The sequence below is a fragment of the Epinephelus fuscoguttatus genome, linkage group LG2, assembly GCF_011397635.1.
Source record: "Epinephelus fuscoguttatus linkage group LG2, E.fuscoguttatus.final_Chr_v1".
NCBI classification, from domain to species: domain Eukaryota; kingdom Metazoa; phylum Chordata; class Actinopteri; order Perciformes; family Serranidae; genus Epinephelus; species Epinephelus fuscoguttatus.
Genome location: NC_064753.1, coordinates 23,413,562 through 23,439,613, shown reverse-complemented (window position 1 = coordinate 23,439,613; position 26,052 = coordinate 23,413,562). Strand labels below are relative to the sequence as shown.

The window sequence follows — 26,052 nt, the reverse complement described above, 5'->3', positions numbered from 1 at the left end:
CAGGTGTGCTGGAGCCTATCCCAGCTGACATTGGGTGAGAGGCAGCCTGTACACCCTGTACAGGTCGCCGGACTATCACAAGGCTAGCACATAGAGACAAACAACTATTCACGATCACATTCACACCTACGGACAATTTAGAGTCACCAATTAATCTGCATGTCTTTGGACTGTGGGAGGAAGCTGGAGTACCCAGAGAAAACCCACACTGACATGGGGAGAACATGCACTCTTTGCACAGAGGGACTCCCCCACCCTGGGTTCGAACCAGGAACCCTCTTGCTGTGAGGTGACAATGCTAAACCATGCATGCTACTCTAAATCTGCTCCATGTTAAGATAACTCCTTGAGCTTATAGTCGCTTTAGTGACATCATCAGTATCAGAGAAATTGTTAGCACTTCTTACACCAATGGCTCTCTTCACAGCTATACTATTTCATATTTTTGTTATATATGTTAAAGATACCTTGTGGAATTTTTGACCACTAGAAGTGTTAGTTTTCAAGAGGGGTTCCCTTTTGTGTTGGTTTCTTGTGCATGAGCAACAGAGATACACATTCATGTGCACATACAGTATATGCAGGTGATACACACAGTCCTGGCAATGGTTTCACACGTCTCCACTGATTGGCGGCGGTAACGTACCCAGACATGTAGCAATGGGAAAACAAAGGCAAGAAGGAAGAAGACTGCAAGCAAGTACATGTGGCGGTTCACTGGGTTTACAGATGTTCTGTAAGGAAGGTCAAGCATTCAACACATTTATCAGGCCTCAAGGATACACACAATGGGCCTCATTCACTAACGTGTGTAGAAAGGTTTTTTTGTCTGCGCACAAAGTAAGATTGCATGCCAAATTGCCATCGGATTCATGAAACGTGTGCACAGGCAAGTATGTTTGCCTGGAGGTGTGTTGAGGAGAAAGCTGTTTATTTGTTGTAAGAAAGAAGCATGTTTTCTTATGCAAAAAAGCAAAATAATTTCATGACTGAAGTAACTTAGACAATAGTGTCTGAGGTTGACGCCAGAATAGGCAAACTTTTGTGAATTGTTTCCTTGGGAGAGACAATCGTAAGTAAAATTTTAAAAAGAGGCTTAGGCTGCAATAACCGAAGCATGTCCCCTGAGAAACCAACTGTGGTCCAGGTTTCATAGTTGAATATTTTAATTACGACAAAAATTGATGATGGTGATCAGTTCCTTAGTAATTTTATACATTTGGCCAATGCATTCGTAAATTAATGGTTTCAATAAATGCAGTTTTGATATGCTAAACACATTTAGTTAAAAGGTGAATGTTGAAATTTTTTAACACAGCCGCGCCTTCATCATTTGTGCGTATGCATAGTCTGCGACAGAAAAAGTACACAAAATACTGAATCCTGGACTTGTGCGTAAAACGTTCATACATATGGTTTAAGAACAGATTTGAGCATACGTACTGTTTGTGAATGAGGACCAAAGTGTTTTGTGAGAATCAGGGAATATATACATAACTTTGTTTGATTGAAAGAAACCTCCACTGGGTATATTTGAGTCTACACATATAGCTAAATGGATGTTATGAACTTATCCATTAAATGGACTGAATCTGTAGAGCAATTTTCTACCTTACTGCACATAGTGTTTTACAATTTGCCTCTCATTCACCCACTCACACACATTTACACACTAATGGTGGCAGCGCTCTAATGTAGCAACTTGGGGTTCAATGTTTTGCTCAAGGACACTTCAACATGTGGACAGGAGGAGCCGGGGAGCAACCGCCCACCTTGTGATTAAAGGGTGACCTGCTCTACCTCCTGAGCCACAGCCGCCCTATTAGTTGAAACAGCTGCCTTTCTCTCGAGTGATCAACAGTAACTGATAACAGCCTGACCTGTGCTTGGGCGGATGTATCATTCAGAGCTTTTCGGAGGCCCTGACTTAGTCCCCTTCGCAGGTTCTGCCTCTGAATGCTGTCCAGCCTGTTTCTTCTCACATAGATGGAAACAACTAGGGCAGACATATAAAATCACAGAGAGACAGGCAGACAGAAAGAGGGAGAGACCAGGACAGACACCGGACAGAATGTTAGAGAAATGATTAACATTCACAATTTAATGTTTTTTTAAGAGCATGGTAAAATGTTGTTTACCTGTTTTCACCCACAATCTCTCCGTGATGTTGCACTGCTGCGGTGGAGCCTCTGTGGTGGTGGTAAAAGGAGAAATAAAGATGGTGGTGGCCCCCCTGGGAGGGCTCATTCTGGGGACAGGTGGTGTGAACGTTCTCCTGTTGGTTTGAATCCTGACGGTCGTGGTGGTGGTTGTTCTCCTGGTCACAGGCGCAGGCTGTGTCGTAGTCGTAGTGATGGTGGCGGCTGACGGTGTGGTTGCAGTGGTGAATCTTAGGGAAGGCATGATTGTGGTGGTTGGAGCTACAGTTGTGGTGGGAAGCTGGGCAGAGTCTGTTGGGGTGTCCTGTCCAGGGGGCAGAGGTGATACCTGAGATGTCCTCTCGGTGGGCCCAGCAGAAAGGGTAATTCTGGCTGATTGAGAGGGGGCTAGACTGGCCGCTTTTTCTTTGGGGAAAGTGAGCGCATCTGCTCTGGATGTTCCAGCGGTTAACTCGTCCGTCCCTGCCTCTGTAAGGACAAGCGTCTCAGTCACTTCCTCTGAGTGATCAGGATCTACTGATATGGTGAGGCTTGGTGATGAGGATGGAAATGGGGCTTTTACAGACATTGATGATGATGCAGTGCCTGGGTGCATGGTTGGTGTGATTGACATTATCTTAACAAGTGACTGTGAGTTTGACGGTGACAATGGTGGAGCTTTAGAAGACACTGTAGAAGCGGGTTTCATATGTAACGAGGACGACTGAGGAGCTTTGACACTACTGTAAGATAGTGGTGAAGTCTTTGAAGATGACGATGATGAATGAAATAAAGAAGACAGTGACACCAGCTCTGTTGGAAGGGTTAACCCCCTCGCTTTTGAATCAGTTGTGTTATTGATATTGTCTGTCTCAGAGAAATTGGGTGCTGGGGTGTTTGAAACCGTGATGGCAGCATCAAATGCATATTCAAGAGAGTCAACATCTGCCGGAGGGGGGCTGTGCTCGCTCTTGTACACCAGTGCAAGAGAAGAAGCTTTTGAAGATTTCATGGAGTCAGGAGTTGTGTGCGAGAGGGGCAGAGAACCATCTGAGCCCCATGCAGTGTTCACAGTGGCTCCATGCTGTACATGGGCAACCGCAGCATATCTGAGATTAGCCGGGGACAAACTCAGTTTCTGTTTTTTATATTCTGATGTTCTTTTAACATATGTAAAAGATAGATGCTCTCCAACAGTTGGGTAAAATGTATTTGAATCGCTGGCGACTACAGTTGGATCAGTTGAATTCAATATATGCACATTACCCTCTTGTCCGTCATCCAGCTTTGGATGTTCATACGCCGGGCCATCTGCTTGTAAATTAGAATTTGCCCTATCAAAGCCAATAGATGTATTTTCTAATTCAAAGGCAGTGCTTTGAAAAGACACAGGCTTGGTTGCTTTCCACTTTGTATATGATGCCATTAATTTTGTGCCAAAGCTGAAAATAGGACTAAATGATTCACTGCTGCTTTGTCCATAACTGGGGGAAGTAGTTGCAGCAGAGGAAGCAGCGGAGGGAACGGTTCTTTGTCTGTCTAAATAAAAATTTGCCCTCTCAGTTCTCACACTGGTGATGTGATCCTGAGAGCGAGAAGGGGAGTTTGTCCTCTGTGTTGGGATGATTTCAGACCATGAGGAAGGAGAGGACATCATCGCATTGTCTTTACGAGAAAGACTTTCAAGAGGTTCTAATGCAGAATCAGACGTCACTGTAGCAAAGGGCATTTCAGTGGGAGACCCTTTGCCAGAACCTTCTGAGCCTTTATCCAACATGACGAACTCATTTGTAGTTATGAAATTTGGAAACTTTGTTGTGAACTGCCCTGATGGAACACCTTTGTCTCTGATTACAGTAGACTCTTCATTTCCATTAAATAAAGCAGAAACTGAACTCTTCGCAGCATTTCTGTAGAAACTCTCTGTAGGCTCATTTCCATGTGTCATGTGAACAATGGAGGCTGGTGATGTTTTACTGCTCCCTGCAGTTGTTTCAGCATCGGTAGTAGAAGGTATACTGCGAGCAGCTCTGTCGGATTTGATGATGTGAGCAGAGATTTCAGCCGAGGACACTGTCTGGTGAGATTTATTGGGAGATGAAGTTAGACTAGGTGTTGTATTAAACTTGGGGGAAAACGTGAGTAGAGATCTTGTTTGAAAAGGTCTTTGTGGGGGGGTAATGTGGGGTGATAATGAGACTTTGGGTCCGTCTGCAAAATTTTTCTCACTATTGGCAGACAGATCAGAGATATCAGTGTTGTTGAGGCTGAGGCTTGGAAACAAGGGCAATAAGTTTGTAGGCCAAGTGCTGCGTGAGAGACTTCCATGCGTGGTTTTGTAGGTCACATCTTCTCCTAAGCTAACTGGCAATGCTGAACCAGTAAGAGACACTGTCTTACTGTTGGAGGATAGGATCATTTTTTGCGTTGACCATCCTCCAGACTCATGACTGATGCCCTGGGGAGACGCTGTTTGTGTTTCAAATTCTCTAACGCTTATAACTCCATTACTTGGCAAATGAAGCGAACCTGACTCTGATGTGGAGGAGGTTGTTCCCGTTCTGGTGATCGAACGGTGGATGGAACCAGTGGCAGAGTCCGGCAGAGTCCCTGTGAGTGAAAGTGAGTTATTTTGTTGAGCTTGAGCGGAAATGGATTTGAGCTCTGCTCCTGCTATCTCTCCCTGGTTGTAATTTATATTGATGGCAGGAACTCTGGGGCTGCGGTGACCCGCTGCCATCAGTAAATCACCTGGATTAGATGTGTGCTCTGAGGACACCATGCCAAAGTGGATAGGTGTTAGCTCAGTGTTTGCAGTTTCAGAGAGAGACGTTTCACCTGCTGAAGACTCGGTAGATCTGAACGTCATTGCTGGCGATACAGCTGGATTTACAGCATGTGAACTGAGAGGCCACATCATTGTATTTCCAATGCTTTTGTGAACAAAAGTCTGACTATCTACCGTAGTCTTGTTTTCCATTTCTGCATATGCTATTTGATTTAACATCTGCTGTGTGACATGACTAGAAGCTGAATAGCCTTTAGGATGGGTGGACAGCAGTGCTGATGTGGGATTTTGTAAAGCTCCCTGTTGCCTTTGAACAGCTTGACTCTCTTGATTGGAAGGAAATGAGGTGCTAATTTTAAGATTATCGGCTGATAGAGAGTTCAAACCTGGGTTCTGGGTTTGAGTGGTTCGGTATAAAATCTTTAGATTTCCTCCATTGCTAGAAGGATATGATGTGTATGTACTGGTTGCTGGTGACTTGATTACGTTTATGCTTGCACTCCTTATATATGCTCCACTCACTCCATAGATTTTATCTGCTGATGAGGATAATGAGTATTTTGTCACTTCACTGCCCTTTTCAGTGCTGGTTTCACTTAGAAAGTGTGATGACTCAGTTGTTGTGCTTCGCAGTCCCTTCGTAACAGCTGGTGGGTCAATAACCGAATGAGTAGTTGAGTGTGTGGTTGTTAGACTATCTGTCCAACCCAGAGACCCTGCTGGTGATAATGTCTGAGGGGCAGAGCTAGACCTTATCCGCTGACCTTGAGATAAAGTGGCTTTGTTTATCCACCCAGTAGAAGATGATAGAGAAAACAGAGACGCTACGAGTGATGACTCAGAGGAAGTGGATGGAGCTGGTGAAAATATTGATGATGACAATGAGGAAAACGATACTGTCGATGATGAGACATTTTGGTTTCCATCCATGAAGGACACATGTGATGGTGTAGAGACAGTTGATGCCATGATAACAGTCTGAGGTGGTGTGGTGTGTTGGGGAGACATGCTGGAAGTCAGACCTGAGCTGGCGGGGGAGATCCTGTCTCCCGCAGACGACAATGAGGAGGACATCTCTGAGCCCTGGCTGGAACTATGTGAAGGCCATTGGGTGGTGTGGGTCTCGTCCCTGGTGATGGTTGGCGAGGTTCTACTTCGATCCAGGGTCACTGGATGTTTGACAGTTCCTGCCATGACGGTTAAGACAGAAGAAAAGGCAGGCTGCCCCGATAAACCTTCCCCCTCAGACTCTGAGACCCCATCTGAATGGACGACTGAGAAAGGCACCTCCCCCGCCACTGACAGGTCGGCCAATGGATGAGCAGGAGCAGCTGTGACTGCGGGGTCGCTTGATAATGACGAGGAACCGGAGGCATCATAGGAAGATTTTTCTGTTGACAAAAAAGAAGGTGAAAAGAAAGGTTATTATTTGTAACAACACTTTTGAAACTAAAGCTATTTTTATTTCAACTTCAAGTGAATCCATGTTCACACATGTTGGTCAAAAGTCTGTGGATATTCTCATTTATCCAGGTCAATTCCATTTTGGCAACAATTAAATCGTAGGCAACTGGACTTTGATTTTGTCTAGAAGACGTTTCGCCTCTTATCCAAGCGGCTTCATCAGTTCTCAACGCATCGGTCTGACTAGTCCTCACTAGGCTAGTGAGGACTAGTCAGACCTCACCTGCATCGGTCTGACTAGTCCTCACTAGGCTAGTGAGGACTAGTCAGACCTCACTAGGCTAGTGAGGACTAGTCAGACCGATGCGTTGAGAACTGATGAAGCCGCTTGGATAAGAGGCGAAACGTCTTCTAGACAAAATCAAAGTCCAGTTGCCTACGATTTAATTGTTGCCAAAATGTTGGTCAAAACTCTTTTAAGGTACTGTAAGGACTGGCTGAGTGGTGGAAGGAGAACGCACAGAGATCAGAGTAATCCGTTATATGTTGTATTTGAGGTCTGCATAACAGCAACAGTTCAGACTGGTTTTGGTGAGGTTGTGAAAACAAAACTATATGCAAAAATACATGAATAAACTTCCAAAAACTTTTCAAAAGAACATAAGGAAACCCAAAAGTCAACAAAACAAAAGTTTAGTTAGGGCAATGGCTAATGGGCAGCTAGCAGCAAGCTTCCAGCACGTCTGCAACTACCTGAACTGAACCATCTTTAACTTCCCTTGAGGAGCTTCTATCCCTTGCTTTTAGGGTACTGGCACACACAAGTGAAACTAACACTGGCGAATATTCACCTTCCGTTCATTGCAATTCAGTGTGAGCAGAGGGGCGAAGCAGACATTTGATTTCAGAGGCAAAGCACATTCACATCTTTGGATCACTTGGTGAAATTTTACAGGCAAAGTCGCAGGCTCAATGAATAGCAAAGGAGTATGTGTGGGAGAGACATTGATTTTTGCTGTGTTCAACCAGCTGCTTTTATATACTATTGGCCATGAAAAATAAAAACTGCCTGGTTAACAATGATGGCATGGAATGCAAGAAAATTGAAAATGTACCAGTAGCATCATATTTCACTATACTTATTAGCAAGCTACCTAAAATTAGCAAGCAAGCTAGCTTCCCTGTATGCTACATCAGACACTGCCCAAATTCAGTCACTCACCTGCATCCGCTCACATGATCATGCCCTTAAACAGGAAGCTCCTCAGATAGACATTACCAAAGTTTGTCTATAATCAATTAATACAATCAAATAATATCTTCATGTGAAAACAACAAAACAGTAACTAAATTATTATTATATCTCTAATTCAGAAATAACAATACTGTAACAGTTGTTGAGGGGGCTTTAAAAAAGACTGTTCTCTGAATCACTGAAACCCTCCCTCCCTGTACTCAAAATGGTACAGTCTGAGTCTACAGTCAACTATGTAACTAATTGGAAGCTCTTACTTCCTGTTTAGCAGTTAGGACCCTTGGCCATTAGGTAATATGAGTAAGAGCTCATGCAATAAACATGTATTCGACAAAGTTACACATAAGCAATAAAGGAATCTGATGGTTATTTATTACATTAAAATGTAAATGATGATAGCATGTATAGCTGGGCAATATATCACATATTATATCAATATTGTGATACGACCCAAGATATCGTCTTAGATTTTGGATATTGTAATATCGTAAGTGTTTTCTTTTCCTGGTTATAAGGGCTGCATTACAGTAAAGTGGTGTATATTTCTGAACATTACTCCTGTTTTTTTTAATCAAAAATCTCATGTGTAAATATTTTGTAAAAGCTCCAATAGTCAACCCTGCAATATTGTCACTTTTAATTACTGAGGTATTTGGTCAAAACTATTGTGATTTTTTCACAATATCAGCCAGTCTTAACAGTTTGCATACTGAAGTTATAATCCATCAAGTCTTCAGCTGTGAATGTTAATAGAGGCTTTTGGCTCTGATGTTCTGCAGCTCTTTTCCAGAAGGTAAGTGGTCAAAAGCCCACTGGAGGGTCTTCCTAAGAGCTGTTCAAAAACAAAAAGCAGGTGTTGTTCCAGATGAGGATTAATACCACCCAACTGTTGTTGTTTTTTCACAACCTGGCAACCCAAAAGCTGTTCTTATCAATGGCTCAGAGCTGATCTATAAAACATTAGTGAATGATTTATTAAAGCCATTATTTACAATCGATGAACCCATTTTAAAAGGTGCTATATTAAAAAGTGGTACCAAATTCCTGCAGTCTATAAGCCAAAAAATGTGTAAAACAACATGGTGATGATCTGCCCTATTAACTGGCAGCGTGGAAAATCAGACTGCCTAAGCAGTGAGCATAATAATTCAGCCTGCATGTCGGCAGAGAATTACATACTCTAAACATGACAGATGAAGCTATTACAAAGCTAGGTATGTCACAGCACCATGTAAGACACCTGATTTGACACACTGCAGATGGCTCAGGTTGTGAAGATTAATTCTGATGGTGTTAGATAAGCTGCAAAGTTACAAAACATAATAAATTAACGTACGAGTTCAGTCTTTTAATTGACTGTTGCATGGTTATCATTTTAACCTCTGTGCCAAGGTGAAAACAAACACATCTTTCTGATAGTCACAGACAGTAACGTACACCAAGGGCAGACGTTTATGTTTTCCCAAAGGAGAGAAAAAGAGACAATCTTCAAAGTGGAACAAATAGAATTACTTAAGAGATGGCAGCTGTGCGCTCAAGTATAGCTAAGATAACACAAAATGGACTCATGTTACAGTGGTTTGTGCCTGTGCGGGAATTATGCCTCCCTAAAAGGCAGCACGAGAGAAGAGATATGGAGGTTTACATTACAGTAAAGTATAATAAAGGTGATGGAGGTGATTAATGCACCAAGACGGCCGACATGAAGTTTTCTCTCATCCATCCCTGTCCTCTGCTCTCCTTTTATTCTCGACACATCCTCGACACATCCACAGAGGGCTTCTTTTATCCATTTGTAAAGCTTTGCAGTCCTGTCACACCTCCCACCCCCTCAGCATGTTTCTCCTGCTGAAGTGCATCCAGCTAGCGCTTGCACACAACTGCTCCAGTGTTGGAGCGACACGAGCAGGAGGAACCTTTTGATGGCAAACATGAACCTCGGCTGCAGAGGGATATTCGCGTGCCAGTCGTTTTCCCTCACACTGTTGTCCAGCTTTGCTTAATTGAACGCACCCTTTGAACATGAACTGTAAAATTCGGAGATTGTCCAGCGTATACTGTGGAAATTACCAAAGCCCTTGAGTCCATGTTTTCTGAATTGCACACATGATGATTAGCCTAAGGCAGTATGTGCTCACACAGCTGGCACTGTAAAGCTATCTGGAAACATTTCTCTGTCTTTAGATATTTCCTAACCATTAAATGTAAACTGTAATAGGATCCAATGCTTACAAATTCAGTAAAAGTTCCAGGTCACTACCTCGTGACGTTTTCTTAAATGTCACCAACATCGCAGTGAACTGGCATAATACTTTTTATAATTTGTTTTCAGGGGAATAAATCTCTGAATTTCATTAGCTGCCGCCATTCATTTCTTAAAGACAGCTCCTTCATGCTGTATTCCTGATCCCACTTAATTCCTTTTCTTCAATAAATCACTAATGTGCTCAAATGTGATTAGTGAAATTGCTATACTGCAATTTTTAATCCATTCTTTTGAAAAAAAAAAAAAAAAAAAAACGGTGATGTAAAACAAAGAGTGGGAAGAAGGGAGATGTTTTTCTGTGTTCACAGTTCACGTAAGAGCTATAAGATAACAAAGGATATGTATCCTGCTTCAAGGCCACAAAGAAGTCAAACCACCTGGTCATCAAACTGAAAGACAACTTCCTGCCCCCTCCTCCTTCCCCTCCTTAGTGTGCCCGGTGGCAACATGAGTTTGGGTGCACGGGACGGAGGCCAGTCCAAGCGGAGGTGTGGGGTCCACCTGTGGTTTGCCACCTGCTCTGACAGAGCGGAGCATATGGGAGGATTTTAACAATGGACCAGAGAGAGGGGAAGGCAGATTAAAGGAGATAGTGATAGAGGCAGGCAGAGAGGGATGGAAAGGTTGGGCTGTGGAAAAAGAAAGTAGCATAGACCCACCAAGATGAGAGAAATAAGTACAGGGTAAGAGTGGTACAAAAATGGGAAAATGATTGAATTTGCCATGAAGTGCCTGGTTTGAAGCCTCGAGTTTGAAGCTGTGAAGAAGTCTGCAGGTCCTCTCCAACAAAAGTAATTTATCTTCATGATTCCTCATACTATCCAGCTCCAGCCTTGAAAGCAAAGATGGCACATTGCTTGACTTTACAGGAGGAGTAGCACTAAAATGAATAGTCAGTCACTGAAAATTACTCAATCAAAAATTAATCAACAACTATTTTGATAATCAAATAATTGTTTTAGTCATTCATCAAGCAAATCAAGCTGTTCTCTGTATACCTATGAAAAGTAATGCGCCACAATTCGTATATAACCCACGTAATCATGAGCCAGTAATTAATTTTTTCATTCATTCACTCATTTTCCATAGCTGCTTATCCTGTTAGGGGTTGTAGGGGGTGCTGGAGCCAATCCAAGCTGTAATTGGGTGAGAAGTAGAGTACACCCTGGACAGGCCCCCAGACTATCACAATTTGTGTGTAATCAGGAAGGCTGAGATCACGTGACCAATGCGCTGACAGGGGTAGAGAAGGACTAGTATAAAGAGCAAAAGTCCGTTTAAGGAGATAGGTTGGAGTCATGGATGGGTCAAACAACGCAGGACTTTTCCCAAGGAGACTGGTGTTCATGTCCTGTGTGAGTTAACACTGAGTTATTTTAAGGTACATCGTCACCATGTTTCATTTCCTTAACCTAACCTTGATAACTTTAACTTAACCTAAGGAACTTTAAGTCTGATTTATGGTAGGGCACTCGACACTCTTCAAGAGTGTTTCCAATTTATGCTTCGGCGAAATGTTTCATCCATCTATGGTTAACAGAGATCCCGTGTTTTTTGTCCACGTCTGTTTCTATCACATTTCGTGAAGCATAATCTGCACAGACAGCTGTTAAAAAATCACACAAATATACTGCTGTATATGTGTATTTTATTTATTACCTATAAATTCATTGCTCTGTTCTTGCTCTGTCTTTGAGCAGCATATTCCCCTCACTCCCTACAGTGAGCTTGGAAGTAAAATTAATTAATCAATAAATAAAAACACTGTTTATTTCTTCCCATGGAGCTGACATAAAAATATCTTGGTGTAGTAAATGTCTGCTAACACACAGCCTGGTGGAGGCAGTTTGGCCAGCACATAGATATATAATGCACCGGCCGTTGTCCTCTAAGCTCATCAGGAGCAGCTGCTGACAGGCGGCTGCTTCTGTGGACAGAGACACTGTCTGCAGGTCAGAGTTGGTGTGGATTTACAGTAAAACTACCATCTCCGTCGCCATCTTGACTTTTTTAAGCCAGGAGTGACTATATTTGGGTGAGAGGCTGGAGCTGTGGAAGAGCAAGGGGTGGATCTGACTGAGAAGCTGAGGACAGTATTGGAAGACAGCCTGTCCTGCCCTTAATTATGCAAAACTTCAATGTAAGCATGTGAGTTATATAAAAATTCACCCTCTGTACTGTTGTCATGGATGGCAACATAAGCTATATGGACCAAATTAATTTTTTGTACCAGGCTGTGAACATGTTTATATCTGCTGGACAGTTGGGCATTTGAACATGGGTGTCTATAGGATTGACTGGCTCCTGGAGCCAGAGTCCAGCAGCTATTCAAGTAACAGTTCTGGCTTATGTGTTGGCTTGGCTTCATTTTCAGCCCCGGAGAATGCCGCTTGGATAAAACAAGCACTTAACAATGTCACCTTGGGTTATGGGAATATATATGTTTTATTCTGTTTCCTCTGGCATTTTAAAAAGATTAATGGATCAAGAAAATAATAATTAGTTACTGCCATGCAAGCCATAAAAGCTTAATAAACCAATATTTTCTTTAGCATCTTAAACCCCACTGACTCACAAGTTCAAGTCAGTCTTTATCACAAACTTGTGCTGTGCAGCCAAATATTGATTGCTCAAACCCACAGAGCTTTATGTGCAATTCTAGTCTCAACCTCAATGTTTCAAATTCCAATACGCCGGGCTGAATTTTGGGCAGTGTGCAGAAAATGATGTACAAGACATCTAGAATATTTTCATATGATGGTTGCAGCCATAAAAAAAACATTTAGTATTGGGTGTGAATATTTCATGCAGTGTAAACATCATTTAGCATCAACAAAGAGCCGGAATATGATATGATATTATCAGGCAGTGTGGAATAAAGCCACAATGTGATTAAATAAGAATGTGACGATAACCTCCAATAATAAACTGATAGTTCAAGCATCTATGATCAATAAAATGTTCAGTTTTGGTATACTTCCTATGTTCAGAGACAGCTACATAATTCTGACTTGTCTTTAAACCCTCTGCAACCAGCACACACAAACCACAGACCATATTTCCACACTCATTTTTTTGCCCTTCTGCAGCCAGCATTATCTTTGAGCTACCAGGACACAGACATGACACTGTCAGGGCTCCCGCTGCTCCACTCATATTATACACTGCTTCCCCTTTTGCTTTGAGCTGTTTTTGTTCTCTTGTGAGAGGAAAATGGTAAACAGGAGAGCATAATGCAATGGTGAGGTGGATGGAGCCCTACGAGCAGAGAAACGAATTTAAGAAGAAGCTAGACGACTGCTTTTGAGGAAGTGCCTCAGAAGTCCCCTCTATGTTTTGACTGTTTATGGAAAGCGGCAGCATATACTGCTTTGAGCTGTTGTTCCATCCAAATTAGAATTAAGAGCTTAGTGGGTAGGGGGGGAAGTCTGGAAGGAGAGAATTTGATTGAAAAACAGTATCTTAACATATGTATTGCACATACCCTCCGTGTTTTTTGTCTGTGTATGGAGGCGTCATGTCTGTGCAGGGCTGGAGAAGGAGGATGGCGGCGAGGATGCCAAGCAATGCTGAGGTGAAATTATGGATGGGACGGAGGCTGTCACACACAGACACGTCCAGCACCATGCTTTTTTTTTCAGAGGGTGCAAACAGCACAGCAGGCAGAGACACGCATCAGCTGTCTGGAACAGAGCCCAGCGGACACTTAACCCTGCAACCACGCAAAGAAGTGTACACGGTATTAGAGGAGATCTTCATTCATTTATTCTCTCATTTATTACTCCTGACAAGGAGGATACTGTATGTTTTTGGTCCAGCTTTACTGTTTGTCTATGGCCGAGAAGACCATATGATTAGTTTGTGGTTTGATTGCAGGACCAGGCTGCAATTTTTGAAATAAGAAGCAATAACCTCCTTTTCTCACAAATGGAAAAATCATTTATACCCAGAATACACACCTTGCTCAACTGAACACACTCAGTTGAGCAAGGGGTTTATTGCTCTACTTGGTATGATAAACACCTCATGGTGGCTTATACAGATTAATATTACCAAACTTATGATAGATATTGTAGTGTTACTGACATTACAGAAGCAGTCTGCAGACAATGACTTTGCTATACTATTACATTTTGAAATTATCACTGTTTGCACAGGGTGCGCTGTTTAGCAAATCTTACATTGACTGGCTCTTAAGGATTTCTTAACATAGAAATAAGGGGAATTCATGGTCATTGATTGAACTTACATGAATGGGATATTTCTAGTACATGCACAACAGTGGCTAATCCAAGGAAATACATTCCACCTAGCCACCTGAGGTTTGGTGGAGAGTTTCTAACACACACTTTTCATAAAGCAAGGAGATATACTCTCCACCATCTAACCCATAAACAAACATTTCAATAACCTACTCAAAGGCTACCTATCAGCGTTCTTGTGATGCAGAATCCAGCAGGGGTATACTATACATCACACACAGTCTTCATGTAGGTATCAATTTTAATTAATAAGTGACCAATCTTAATCTCCTTTGGACCACACAATAAAAAGTAAACAGTTTCATCTCATTTAATTCTAATGTTCCATAAGTCAAATAACGTAACTCAAAATATCCCTCTTACTTGCCTGGGTCCAGACCTATAAATCTGCCCAGTCCACTAAGTTTGAGTTGACTGATTTATCTGGCATAGTGACATCAAACAGAAGTTTATCGGTTAAAATAAGAAAACACCAATGAGAGCGGTGGGACACAGTTAGCCAATCTGTGCCATTGTCAAGCTGTTGTCAGGCATTGCCAAGCGGTGCGCCAGAACCAATGAGGAGTAATAACAACAATGGCTAGCACCATAGACAAGGCAGGTGTTGCTGTTGAGGCTGTTTAAAATCGACATCAACTCTAGTCCTAAAAACGTCAGCCTACAGGGCACAAGTCATAGTGGTTTTCCTAGTTGACAAACAACTGCCTGGATGGACAGTGAAGTTCACAATGTGAATTTATTTAAGCCGAAATGACATTTATCAGGTCTCTGTCTTATCAATTTCCCTTGACTTGTTGGGGTTTGTATGGGCCATGTGGTCCTGTTGATGTATATGCCACTTTTGCCGCTAAAATTTAGTCATGGACCGGCTTATGTGTTGGCTACGACAACTGTCAAATGGTGTGCAGACTCTGTGTATACGGCACACCACAGACAGACGTCGGAGCACTAATGATGCAGACCCATTCAGGCAGATTCGTTGATCTCTATTGATTGGTTAGGGAAAAGTTGACAGTTCTGTCTGATATCAGGCAACCCTCTTACAGGTTTTCTTATCAAATACAAAAGCTCTTTATATAGTTCCAGCACCTACCAAATCAAGATGACTGTCTTTAACACATTTTGCAGATTGTGTAGCCTTGGTAGAAGGAACACACCCCATGCAGTGCTTTCTAGTTAATAAATCTGTATGCTGTGTACCATCATCCAAAGTGCACAACTAACAACAACCACATCAAAACTTGTTTTTGTTTTCAACATTTCTATCAGTCATGTTAGAAAAGCAGAGGGACCTTGGGACTGACACCAACAGTCTCTCTATCTTCACTGATAAAATGATGGAAACAAATACTTAAAGGAAAGAAACAGCTCTGGTCAATACACTGACTCCAGGGAGGCAGAGCTCTCTCTCCCACCGCCTATTTTTTTCTGTCCTCCCTCTCTTCGTGTCTTACTCTCTCTATCTCGCTCCAGATAAAAGCCAGCCTATCCACTGACGCTAAGGCTCTTCGTCTTTTTCAGCCTGACATGTCGACACACTGACTTCTGTCCTGCTGCAGCCCAGGACGCTGTAGTCATGGCTTATGTTGTCGCACTCTGTCCACTCCTATTACTGCTCACCAAGGCTTTTCTTCACTGTCCTTGTCCCTGTGTTCGAGCTAGCCTCATTTAAGATTGGGTGATATGATGATATATGCTGTGAGGTGATAGTGATGAGTTAAAGAAAAGTAATTTAACAAGAAGTCATATTCATGTGAAGCACTATCGGTCCAGTGACTAAATCATCACCGATGGGCCTTCTGAACTTTATAAATAGTCCGACACCAGACATTACATTAATTCCTTCCTGTATCTGTATCTCCCTTTACATAGCGATTCATTATGTTCCTATCAAGCAACTGTGTTTCCCACTGCAGGCACTGGCTGAGTTAAACACACCAGAGAGCCATTATTCAGGGCTTTTAGCAAGCTTTTTGGAAGGTGACAGCGGACACATTCCCTCCACTCTAACATGAGGGATCATATATCTGCTGGCTCAAACCCATTCTGCAAAAACGGATGAACAGCAGCCAAACTTAATTGATTTTTGGGCCTCATTATGTAAATTCAGAAATTAAGTAGCAGCAACAATTCGGTGAAAAAATGATATAGACACAGTTCTGCTGAGCAAAACAAACTATTCCAGAATAAAAATCTTTTCATAAGATGCACAAATATTCAGCACTTTTACAAAGTTGCTGCATTATGTTTATAGTACATAAAGGTTTCAGTTAACAGGGTTGGAAATTAACTTTTTTTGTCCACCTGCCACTGTGGATGGCTTTCCAAAACCTACGAGCCACTCAATAGATTACCATTGTTTTGTTGTTTGTTTTTTTGGCTGGTGAATAAAGCAAATTTAGCAGCCACTTGCATATTTTACAAGCATTTGGCTGGTGACTGGTGCTAATTTCCAACCTTGGTTTCAAAATATACTAACAAGTGCATTTGAGTGCCTAAATGTAGAACCAAATGTGCTGACTAATGGCTCTTGGCCCATATTGTCTATGCGAGAAATAGGTTGTTTGCAGTCACATGACAGTTAGGAAGTGCAAAATTACGATGGAGGGCAGGAAGTGATAAATTCATACACTGCATGAACGTTACCAACATTACACAGCCAGCCAAGTCTAGTCTAGTGGACTATAATTATTTTGTGTGCGGGTGTGTCCACGACTGAAACGACTACCATCTTGCTGTTGGCCAAGTGAGTTAAGTGCTGGAGTGACTATCTTTTACATTTCAACTACTTAAATGGATGCACCGCAGTCAGGCCAACGTTGCTTGGTAACGTTAGCTAACTTTGGCTATATTCTACTGACTAGGTCAACTGTTCCCAGAGGTCTGGTGAAACACCATTTAAAATCTGGGTCATGGCTAAAAACATGATAAGGTGTCAGAGCATATTGTTCATCCAACTCAAGACATTTTTAACACACTTTAATGTTAACGTTTGGAATTAGCTGACTCCACGACTCAAGACTGAAGATAGTTTTTTGAGTTGATTTTTTTTTCCCTTCTCCCCTTTATGTCCTACTATTTTCGGGACTTAAAGTGGCCTTAGTTTTTTCCTAATTTAACTGATGAGAACCGTCGTAAACAGCACAAATCAGTGTTTGCCTCCAGTTGCCTGCCATCCATCCATCATCCCTAGAACACACTGTCCAATGCTATGTTAGCAGCCTTGACTAAGCACAAGAGGCCTGTCAAGCCTTTAGAACAAGGAAAAATGCCAAATGGTGTGCATACAAGACCTGAGTCTGACAGCAAGTATCCTCAAAGTTCAGAGGGGGGTGTTGTATGTTTTGCTTTTCTAAAGCTCAAAACTTTAGAAGAAAGATGTAGTATGAAGATTAAACAGTGTCAAAGACCTCAGTCACAGCTCAATCCACTGAAGATAAAAAAAAACTCCTTTGTTTGCGTAAGATACTAACGTTAGCTAGCTTAGCACGTTAGCAAGCAAACATGTTTAAATATTAATGATAAGTTACTTAGGTATGTTTGAATTTTTAGTCAGGTAGTTGCAAACCATCTGAGGCTGTTTGTGCTTTAAACAAATGGAAAAGTGGGATACTTCGGTTTTGCTAGCGGTGGGCTAACAATATATTGACTTATACTGACAATTGACATTGTTGTTCCTTTTTGTCTTTTTCTGTCTACTTCTCTCAATATTTCAGAACTATTATACCATAAAACTGCAATTATTTCCTATGGAAAATTTCTCATTGATATCGTTGAAAATGCCATATTGATATGACAGGTGCAAAAGCTTGACAGGCTTGACAGCAGGAACCAAGGGGGGCAGAGCTTAGCCACGGGTCAACATGGCTACTAAATGAATGACCCTATGTCTCAAAAATATACTTATCATCAAGCCATATTTGTTAAACACTGTCTTCTAACTTGCCCTTGTTGATTGTTTCTTCAAACTTATAAGCTCTTTACTGTTGACTAGTGCAAGATGAGTTATAATGCATGGTACTAAATACACTCAAAAACTGTTTAAATAAACTATAATCTATTGTGGTTTCACAATAAAACTAATACCGAGCTGGGGCATAACAACTGATAAACATTTATGGCACTGTATTTTTTAAGTATAGCACATAAACACTGAGATGATTCAGAGGCATTTCAGTCTGTATCTTGTGTCTGACAGCAAGGCCCCTAAAATAAACCAACACATCAACTATCACTATATCAGCAGTAAGGCGTCTGTGATGTAAAAGCATGAATAACCTTTAGTGTCAGTCAAATGCATGGATTTTTTTATTTATTTATACTGCTCTAATCCTCTACACTTGATACTAAAAAGTCGGACCAAATATAACCCTCAATACTCTGACAACATAAACGCACAGCTCTTTAGGCAGTTTCAAATAACATTTCTAGAACTGAACAGACCAAATAAATTTTGCATGTATTTGTAGCTTTGATGAAAGATCTTCTGAGGAAGCTCAGACTTCTCGAGAGTGTAATGGCTGGGTGGCCTATTCAATATTAATATTAGATAGACAGCACTATAGCATTATCAGCAGAGCAGTGAAATTAAATATGGTGTGGTTTTACGCTTCCAGACAAGGAGGATGAACTGCCAGGGTTTTATGTGCTGATGGCTGAAAATTGTAATTCACTTAAAGGGACAGTTCATCCCAAAACCAAACATACAGATTTTTCCTTTTACCTGTAGGGCTATTTATCAATCTAGAGTGTTTTGGTGTGAGTTGCCAAGTGTTGGAGACATAAAGATGCCTGCTTTCTCACAAATATAGTGTGATGGCACTTGGCTTGTGGTGCTCAAATCACCAAAAAAATGCCTTCAAAAAACTCAACAGAGATGTCTCTTTCCAGAAACCTTGGCATGGTAACTCAAGATAATCCACAGACCTTTTTGTGAGCAGTTTCATGTGGGAACTATTTTCTTTCCATACTACACTGCCAACTGTTTAACCACACAGAAGTCTGACATTGTCAGCTTGTGGAAATTAGTTTATAGTTAACCCATACTGCTAGTACATGTAACATCACTGAGCTAGCTAACATTACAGTTCAGCCTATGAGGATGCCACTAAAGTTTACATCTCCTGCTGTCACAAGCACGAGTCTCTCGTCCATGAGTAGATTCACCGTTCCTTCTGTACATTGATACGCAGGTGTAGTTCAGAAGAAAGAAAATAGGTCCCACATGAAACTCAACAAGGTTTGTGAATTAGCTTGAGTATCTAGGTCATGATTTCTGAAAGGAGACGTTGCTGTTGAGTTTTTCCACATTTTTTATTTATTATTGTTTATTTTTGTATTTTGGCACTTTGAGCACCATGAGTTGAGTGCCATCTAGTTCCATTATATTCAAGAGGAGACAGCAGAGTTGGGCTGATTTCTGGTTTTGCCGGGCCAGTCCAGTGAACGAGCTTTAACCAGTTTGATTATGTGCAAACCAGCTGAACCAGCATTTGTCATTATGAAAGATTCTGGCAAATTAAAAAGTAGCCAATATCAGCAAGCTGTGTTGACGCTGCCAAGGCACTAAATCCAGCTCATGACAATATGATTAATATTATATTATGTTTATAAATGGACCAACGGAGCCACTAGTGTCTCACAGGCTGTGTGTAATTTACTGCCGAGACGAGCACTGGCAACATGAAGGAGCTCAAATTTACGATCATTTATTTTTACTTGAAAGTTCGTGTGGTCTTTGGGGAGCTGAAAGGGAGACATGGCAGAGTTAGTCACTGAATTAAACTAAAACTGCACCAACATGACAACATGTTAGATTTTGAGGCCGACGGAAGAGATGTCCTAACTGGCTGCAGGTGCCATTTTGAGCTGAACTTTGGGTTAAGGTTAGCGCCCTGTTTCTATTTTTATCTGTCGCTAGTTTTGAAGGCGCCTCAGTGGACAAGGAATGGCTGATTCAATAGAGATGAAATGAGGAATTACTGATATGATCACTACAAAACCTAAACAGAGGCAAGTGGGACACCTGTAAAATTCGGTATATCGGTCCGGGGTGTTTGGCTTAATATCAAACTGGTTAGAAAATTTTCATACTGTCCAGAAGGCAGACATCTCTCTGAAATCTCCAACACTTGGTCACTCACCCCAACACAATCTATATTAATAAATACCACTACAGATAAGAGGAAACGTGTATTTTTGATTTTGGGGTGAAATGTCCCCTTAACCCTTTACATGACAATGTGGTGCCAAAGCGTACACTAAAAGCATCACACTTTCTTCGTGTAACTTTAAGGAAAACATTCACTGCACAAGATTCAGTTCAAAAGCCAGACTGAGATTTCTCAGTAATCTTGATTTAAGAGTTTATAGATCAGCCTATAATTATTAAGAATTAAAAGATTAGGGAGGTGATTCCAACTTCAGCAGTTTCAGATAAACAGCATCTATCTATATGAACCTGCATCTTCCTCAGTTCCACGTGTTCAGTTTTATTTGCAGACAATAACCACAGCTGTCCCCAAACTTAATTTCTAGATGCACAATAACTGCAGAGCATTAAATAATATTTTCTCAAATATAAAACAAGCTGGCTGTTAAATGCTTTCCCTCTTTTAGTAACCACAAATGTCATTGTGGCTTGTTTGCTTTAAAGAGTATTCAAAGTGTCAAATAGACTTTTTCACAGCAGATATTTTGAATTATCATACCAAGAACAGCACAGGTGGAAGTAATAGCATTAACAGTGGCTCAGTCAGCTCCAATAGTGTCCCATGTAGCCAGCTCAAACAATAGCAGGCTCTCCTAAGTGGAATGCCCTTGTTATTTATGTTATTAATTACACCTGTGTGCTTCCTGCGGTGACTTAAAATGGTCTATATCAAGATAGAGTTTCACTACATCCTGTGAAGAATTATTCCTTGGATTAGCAGTATGCTGGTCGAGAGAAATATTCTGCATTTCATCACAAAATAAGACTCTGAAGGTACTGATCGTAAGAGATTAATCATACATAATAATGTAAGAACATTTTCAGGGTGAAATATTCCTTTGATGCATTCAGCCATCAGATGAGACCTTGTATGAGACAGACGGGATGACTGGGAGTCAGAGAGCTCAGTTTGGGCTCTGCAGGCGACTGCAGTCCCATTAAAACCACCAAAAAGTAAGTCATATTTCACTTCAGCACTGTGCCCAGGGGCTACACTGGCCTGTGAACTGTCAAGGTTGAAAGCAGAAGGAGCATGTGCCAGTGCCAGATAAAAGCAAAGGTAAATACATGTGCTCTCTTGCCATGGAAGCATCATACAAATGAAATGTAACGATTTCACTTATGTTTCCTCACCAAATGTTTTATCATTTAGGCTGTACAAATACAGTACAGAGTGGAAAACATTAACAACAGCATGGGTTAGCCAACCAATATTTCAGCAATTAGATTTGTGTGTATCATGTTCACATTGTGCATTAACAAAGTTCCAAACCAGACTGGTAATCTTGAGACGAATCTGATTTGTCAGGGATATCATACATCATCGCCACTTCAAGTAAGGACCTCTTCCCCTAATATAACCTCATACACACACAGACAAGGGACTGTATCAAACTGGAGCTCAAGGCCGTCTCCTGGGGCTGTGCATATCAGAGAAGGCAGGGGACGAGTGTAGGAGTTTAGCCGCATGCTGGGGCTGTGATGGGTTTGGGATTACAAAGTCATTTGACATGCAGGATGTGGGTGTGAAGTGACAGGTAGGGGTCAAGGGAGGGCATCAAATAGTGACGCGGCAGCTGACGCGAGAGCGTACTGGGTGAACGCGAAGGTCTCATCCTGAGTTATGTGTTTGCTCTGCTTAATTTTGAGCATATAAATATATCAAACTGAAGAGGGCATTTTTCCACACAAAGGTTAATGACAAACAGTAGCAAAGGTTCCCTGTGGAGTTTTTGACCTCTAGTAACACCACGGAGGTGTCTTTCTATTAGTGGGTCCCCGTTTTGTTCCTTGCAGGCACACACGAGCATATATGCACGTCCTTCCAGTGGTTTCACACTATTCCAGTGATCTACAGGCGGCGATATGCTGCAATGCACCAGCAAAGTTAGGGGAGAAGACTGCAAGCCAGTCACATAGATGTAAACAATACAGGATTAAAAAAAAAACTTATGAGGAAGAAAATGCAATCAGTACATTTCTTAGATCTCAAGGACACACATTATGCATCTTGGAGAGAGACACTGTAAACATTACTTTTATTTGTTTACAAGTGAACTCCACAGGGCACCTTTAAATTGACTGAAAACGAATCACAAAGACATCCAGCGAGAACACACATCACCCCTAGTGTTGTAAGAAAATATCCATGCATTAACTACAATCATGTTGTATGATACTGATCAAGCCTGGCAGTCATTTAATGAGCTGCAGCTGTTTCAGTACTGGGTCATGATGTATGATTATATGCTCAACCTAAATTAGAAAAATATAGGAATAGAAAGTCGAGGGCCTATTTTCACAGATTGGAGCCAGATCAGTAGCCAGCTGAGAGAGGTTCACTTTTGTAAGTACAAGCATTGCTGATGGTGTTTAGATCTTATCTGGTTCTTTAGGTAGACTCTGTAATATCAGCGTGGGAAAATAATTACATGGAATAAAGTGAAAAAAGATAACCTACTAGACAGGATTGGATTAGCATTAATAAAAACAGGGTAAAAAGTTAAAACCAAGCAACCCTATTAAGAGGTCTCCAACCCTCACATTAGGAACGTCACTTTCGGTTTATTTTGCTTTCAATAGCCCAACATCCACTAATTGGTGACTAATTAGTCAAATGAAAAAATGCAAATTGACTTGAAATACAAGAGGCCTTTCCTCTTGCCTCTCAGTGTGAGCATTACCACTGCATTTCAAAGTGCTATCCATTATGAGGTGGTGAAATTCTAAAGTTTTGTGATGTAAATGTCTTGTCTTTTATTTTATTTCCTGATGTCTCTGCTGACCGTGAGTCATGTTAACATGCATTAGCATGGTGCCCACTGCCCACCCTGTGGTCTCCACTGGCTAGCCTTGGTTGATCTGCACCTCTGCTCATGCGCACCAGTACACTTAAGTGGAAGCTGGCTTGCAACACCACTAATTCAGAAATACTGCAAGGAACAACAGCCCAGGGGCAGGACCACGCTTCTGCAGAAACATGGTGACCACCCCTGGTTTCCCCCCAGGTAGCCCCTGTCAGTAAGCGGCTTCATTTTGCAATGATAAACTCCTTCAGCATTGTTTTCTATGTCAGCAAGATTAGCTGCACTGACATTGTTAATAGTCCGAACAGGGCTAACAGTAGTTAATAATGCTAAAGATTGAGGTTAATGCTAGCCTGGCTCCAGACCATAGACCACGCCCACTCAACTGAGTGGGCTTGCATCTCTGGTCTGGCATACTGCAATGAATTTGCGATTTATCTCATCCAAATGATGGACGGACCAATGAACGCCGGGGGTGGGGGCGGGTCTAGTGATTAGCCAATCAGTGCCACGCTAATGGCGACCGCTGCAGATCCTACAGACCACATTCACGATGCTATCGAGGTATAGGAAGCTGCTAAACTGGATTTAACGGTGATGCAGCTGGGCGTGCACAACGACAGAGACATTTTAAACAGGCAATGCTCGCTTGTTTTTGGCACCCCCGAGGCATGGATACTCATGACGTCAGATTCTGGGTGAGTCGTTGATCTCTACTGATTGGTCAAAAATCAAATTCCCTCCCCCTTGTAAATCGCCTTCAATGGAAGCCATGTCAGACTGAAGGTTCTGGGAGCTTCAGTCTGACACTCAGGCTAGGTTAATGCAGGATTTATACTTCTCCCTTGAATCGACACCATTCCCTACACCGTAGCCTGACATGCACCTCCCCAGAAATGTAACTACACATCCCAGCGACACAGACCTCCTGTCTATTTTTGTACGTTGAAGTTTTTATTTTCTTTAATTTCACAGAAAAGAAACAATAAATTGTGTAGATAATAAAGCCTCCACAATATAGCATTTAAAGTCCTATATATTTATACTTCTGCATTTATCCTGGCCTCAGGGTCGAGGAATTGCTAGGCTAATTCATACAATGTAAAATGCCATGGGCAATGTTAGCATGTTATATTTGTTTGGAAAACGAGTTTAGTATAAGACAGTTGTTTTGTTGGTGAACCTTGTGAATTGTAATGTTGCCAAATTTTATAATGTTACCTTTGTGTGCTGTTGTTCCCGGCTTCATATGAGTAGAGGAAAAGTCCGCTAGCCACTAGGCTAATTTATACAATGTAAAAGGCCATGCGCTTGTGCTAAAAACATTAGCATGTTGTATTTGTGTGAAAAATGTGTCCAGCAGATGACAAATGATTTGTCTGTGAATACTAGTTATAGTGAGGCCGATTTGTGTACTTGTGTTTGAAACTGATGCTTTTAAGCCATGTTTAATGTGTGTTTTAAATCAACTAAACTTCACAGCACTTGACAGAAACTCCGTAACCGACTAGTGTTTTGAAGGTGTAACTGCAGAGTGACACAGACACACCACCGCACAAGTATAAATGCTCAAAATAGCGAAGACCACGTGCGTGGGCTAAGGCGTAGGCTCTGCATAGAGCTGACCCACAAGTATAAATCCCGCTTGAGCCGTTTACTCACCGGGGTGACCTGTGGGGAAACTGGAAAGTGACAATAATGTTTCCACAGCAACACTGTTGGGTGAGGACAATGTCCAAAAATGACTGAATGAGGCCCACTGCTAGCTAGCTCCCACACAACCCGGCTGGTGTGCAGTGCAGAGCAACCAATGCCTAACTAACCTGGAGACTGAAGGGGGGGGCAGTGGGCACTATGTAAATGCAGCTAGCCAGCCGGCTGTCTTCCACCCGAATCCAGGTGGTGCGCAGTGCAGTAAAATGAAGAGTAGCAAAATTAATCCTTAGACAGACATGCATAACAGGTCAAAAAAATTCTCAGCTGTTAATTGATTAATGGTGAACTGTCAACATCCCTTTCTTACATAATACAGAAACTAATCATCCCTGAATTAGATGAATAAAAGCAATGTGTCCCTGCAGGGTGACCTTGCCAAAGGGTTGATGCGTGCAGTCTGCTATTCAAAAGACCAAAACATCACAGAGAGGGAAGGTGAAGTAACGGCTTGGTCACCTGTGACACAGTCTGAGCTGGGAAAAAAATAGACTCCACAAGAGTACTTTGGTATCACAGTTGGGGATATCACATGGCTTTGCCTCTGACTTTCTAATTGGGCCCTCAGAGAGACTTCAGAGGATGTCAAAGCTCATCTAAGTGACAGAATGTTGAGTGTGCCTACTGCGTCTTATATGTCCTGTGATAACCTCCTTCTGCACAAATGTGAGGTCTTACTATTCCCATAGCGACGTATTTAAAGGTACAACATGTAGCATTTTTAAATGAGTATATCACTGTCAAAATAATTGCTTTACTTTAATATAATTACCTTCAACTTCTATTTATGAAAATTCAAACCGTATTTTCTGTACTTTTGTTGCAACCTGTCGCCCTTCATTGGCAGTCCTCTTTGTATTCTGCTTTGAAGAGCATGAAGAAAGATGAGCGCTAATAACAATGCATAAAAAGTAGGCTAATGAATAAACATCGGCAGCTTATGAGCTTTTACTCTATGTGTGCTGGAAGCATAATGGTTTTCTTCCTGTTTTGTTCGGTAGATTTCCTGCAAAAATCCAACCCCAAAGAACACCTTTTAAAACACAGGCAGCTAAAACCCTCCTAATGGTCTCATTTGTTTATGGTAATAATACTAATTACCCAAAATTATATTACTTTAAAGTAATTCATATTTAATTTCTTGCACCTCTAGTTGTGACATCGGTGTCATTAGGGCAAAAAGTCTCTGCATTTACTGCACTTGGAGG

The 26,052-nt window shown here is 41.6% G+C and overlaps 1 protein-coding gene across 2 annotated transcripts in view; it reads right to left on the bottom strand.

Annotated features, from left to right (window-relative positions):
• kiaa1549lb (KIAA1549-like b) overlaps positions 1 to 26,052 on the bottom strand; it is an 88,593-nt gene that overhangs the window by 43,000 nt on the left and 19,541 nt on the right. The window contains exons 2-4 of one of the 2 annotated variants that reach the window (XM_049604615.1): positions 5,949 to 6,317; positions 2,139 to 2,627; positions 1,881 to 1,996 (exon numbers count right to left, since the gene is read on the bottom strand). In XM_049604615.1, the coding sequence (XP_049460572.1) occupies positions 1,881 to 1,996; positions 2,139 to 2,627; positions 5,949 to 6,317 (974 nt within the window). Of the gene's footprint in view, positions 1 to 1,880; positions 1,997 to 2,138; positions 5,176 to 5,948; positions 6,318 to 26,052 lie in introns of those variants that run through there. The other variant, XR_007451755.1, reaches the window with a different exon arrangement.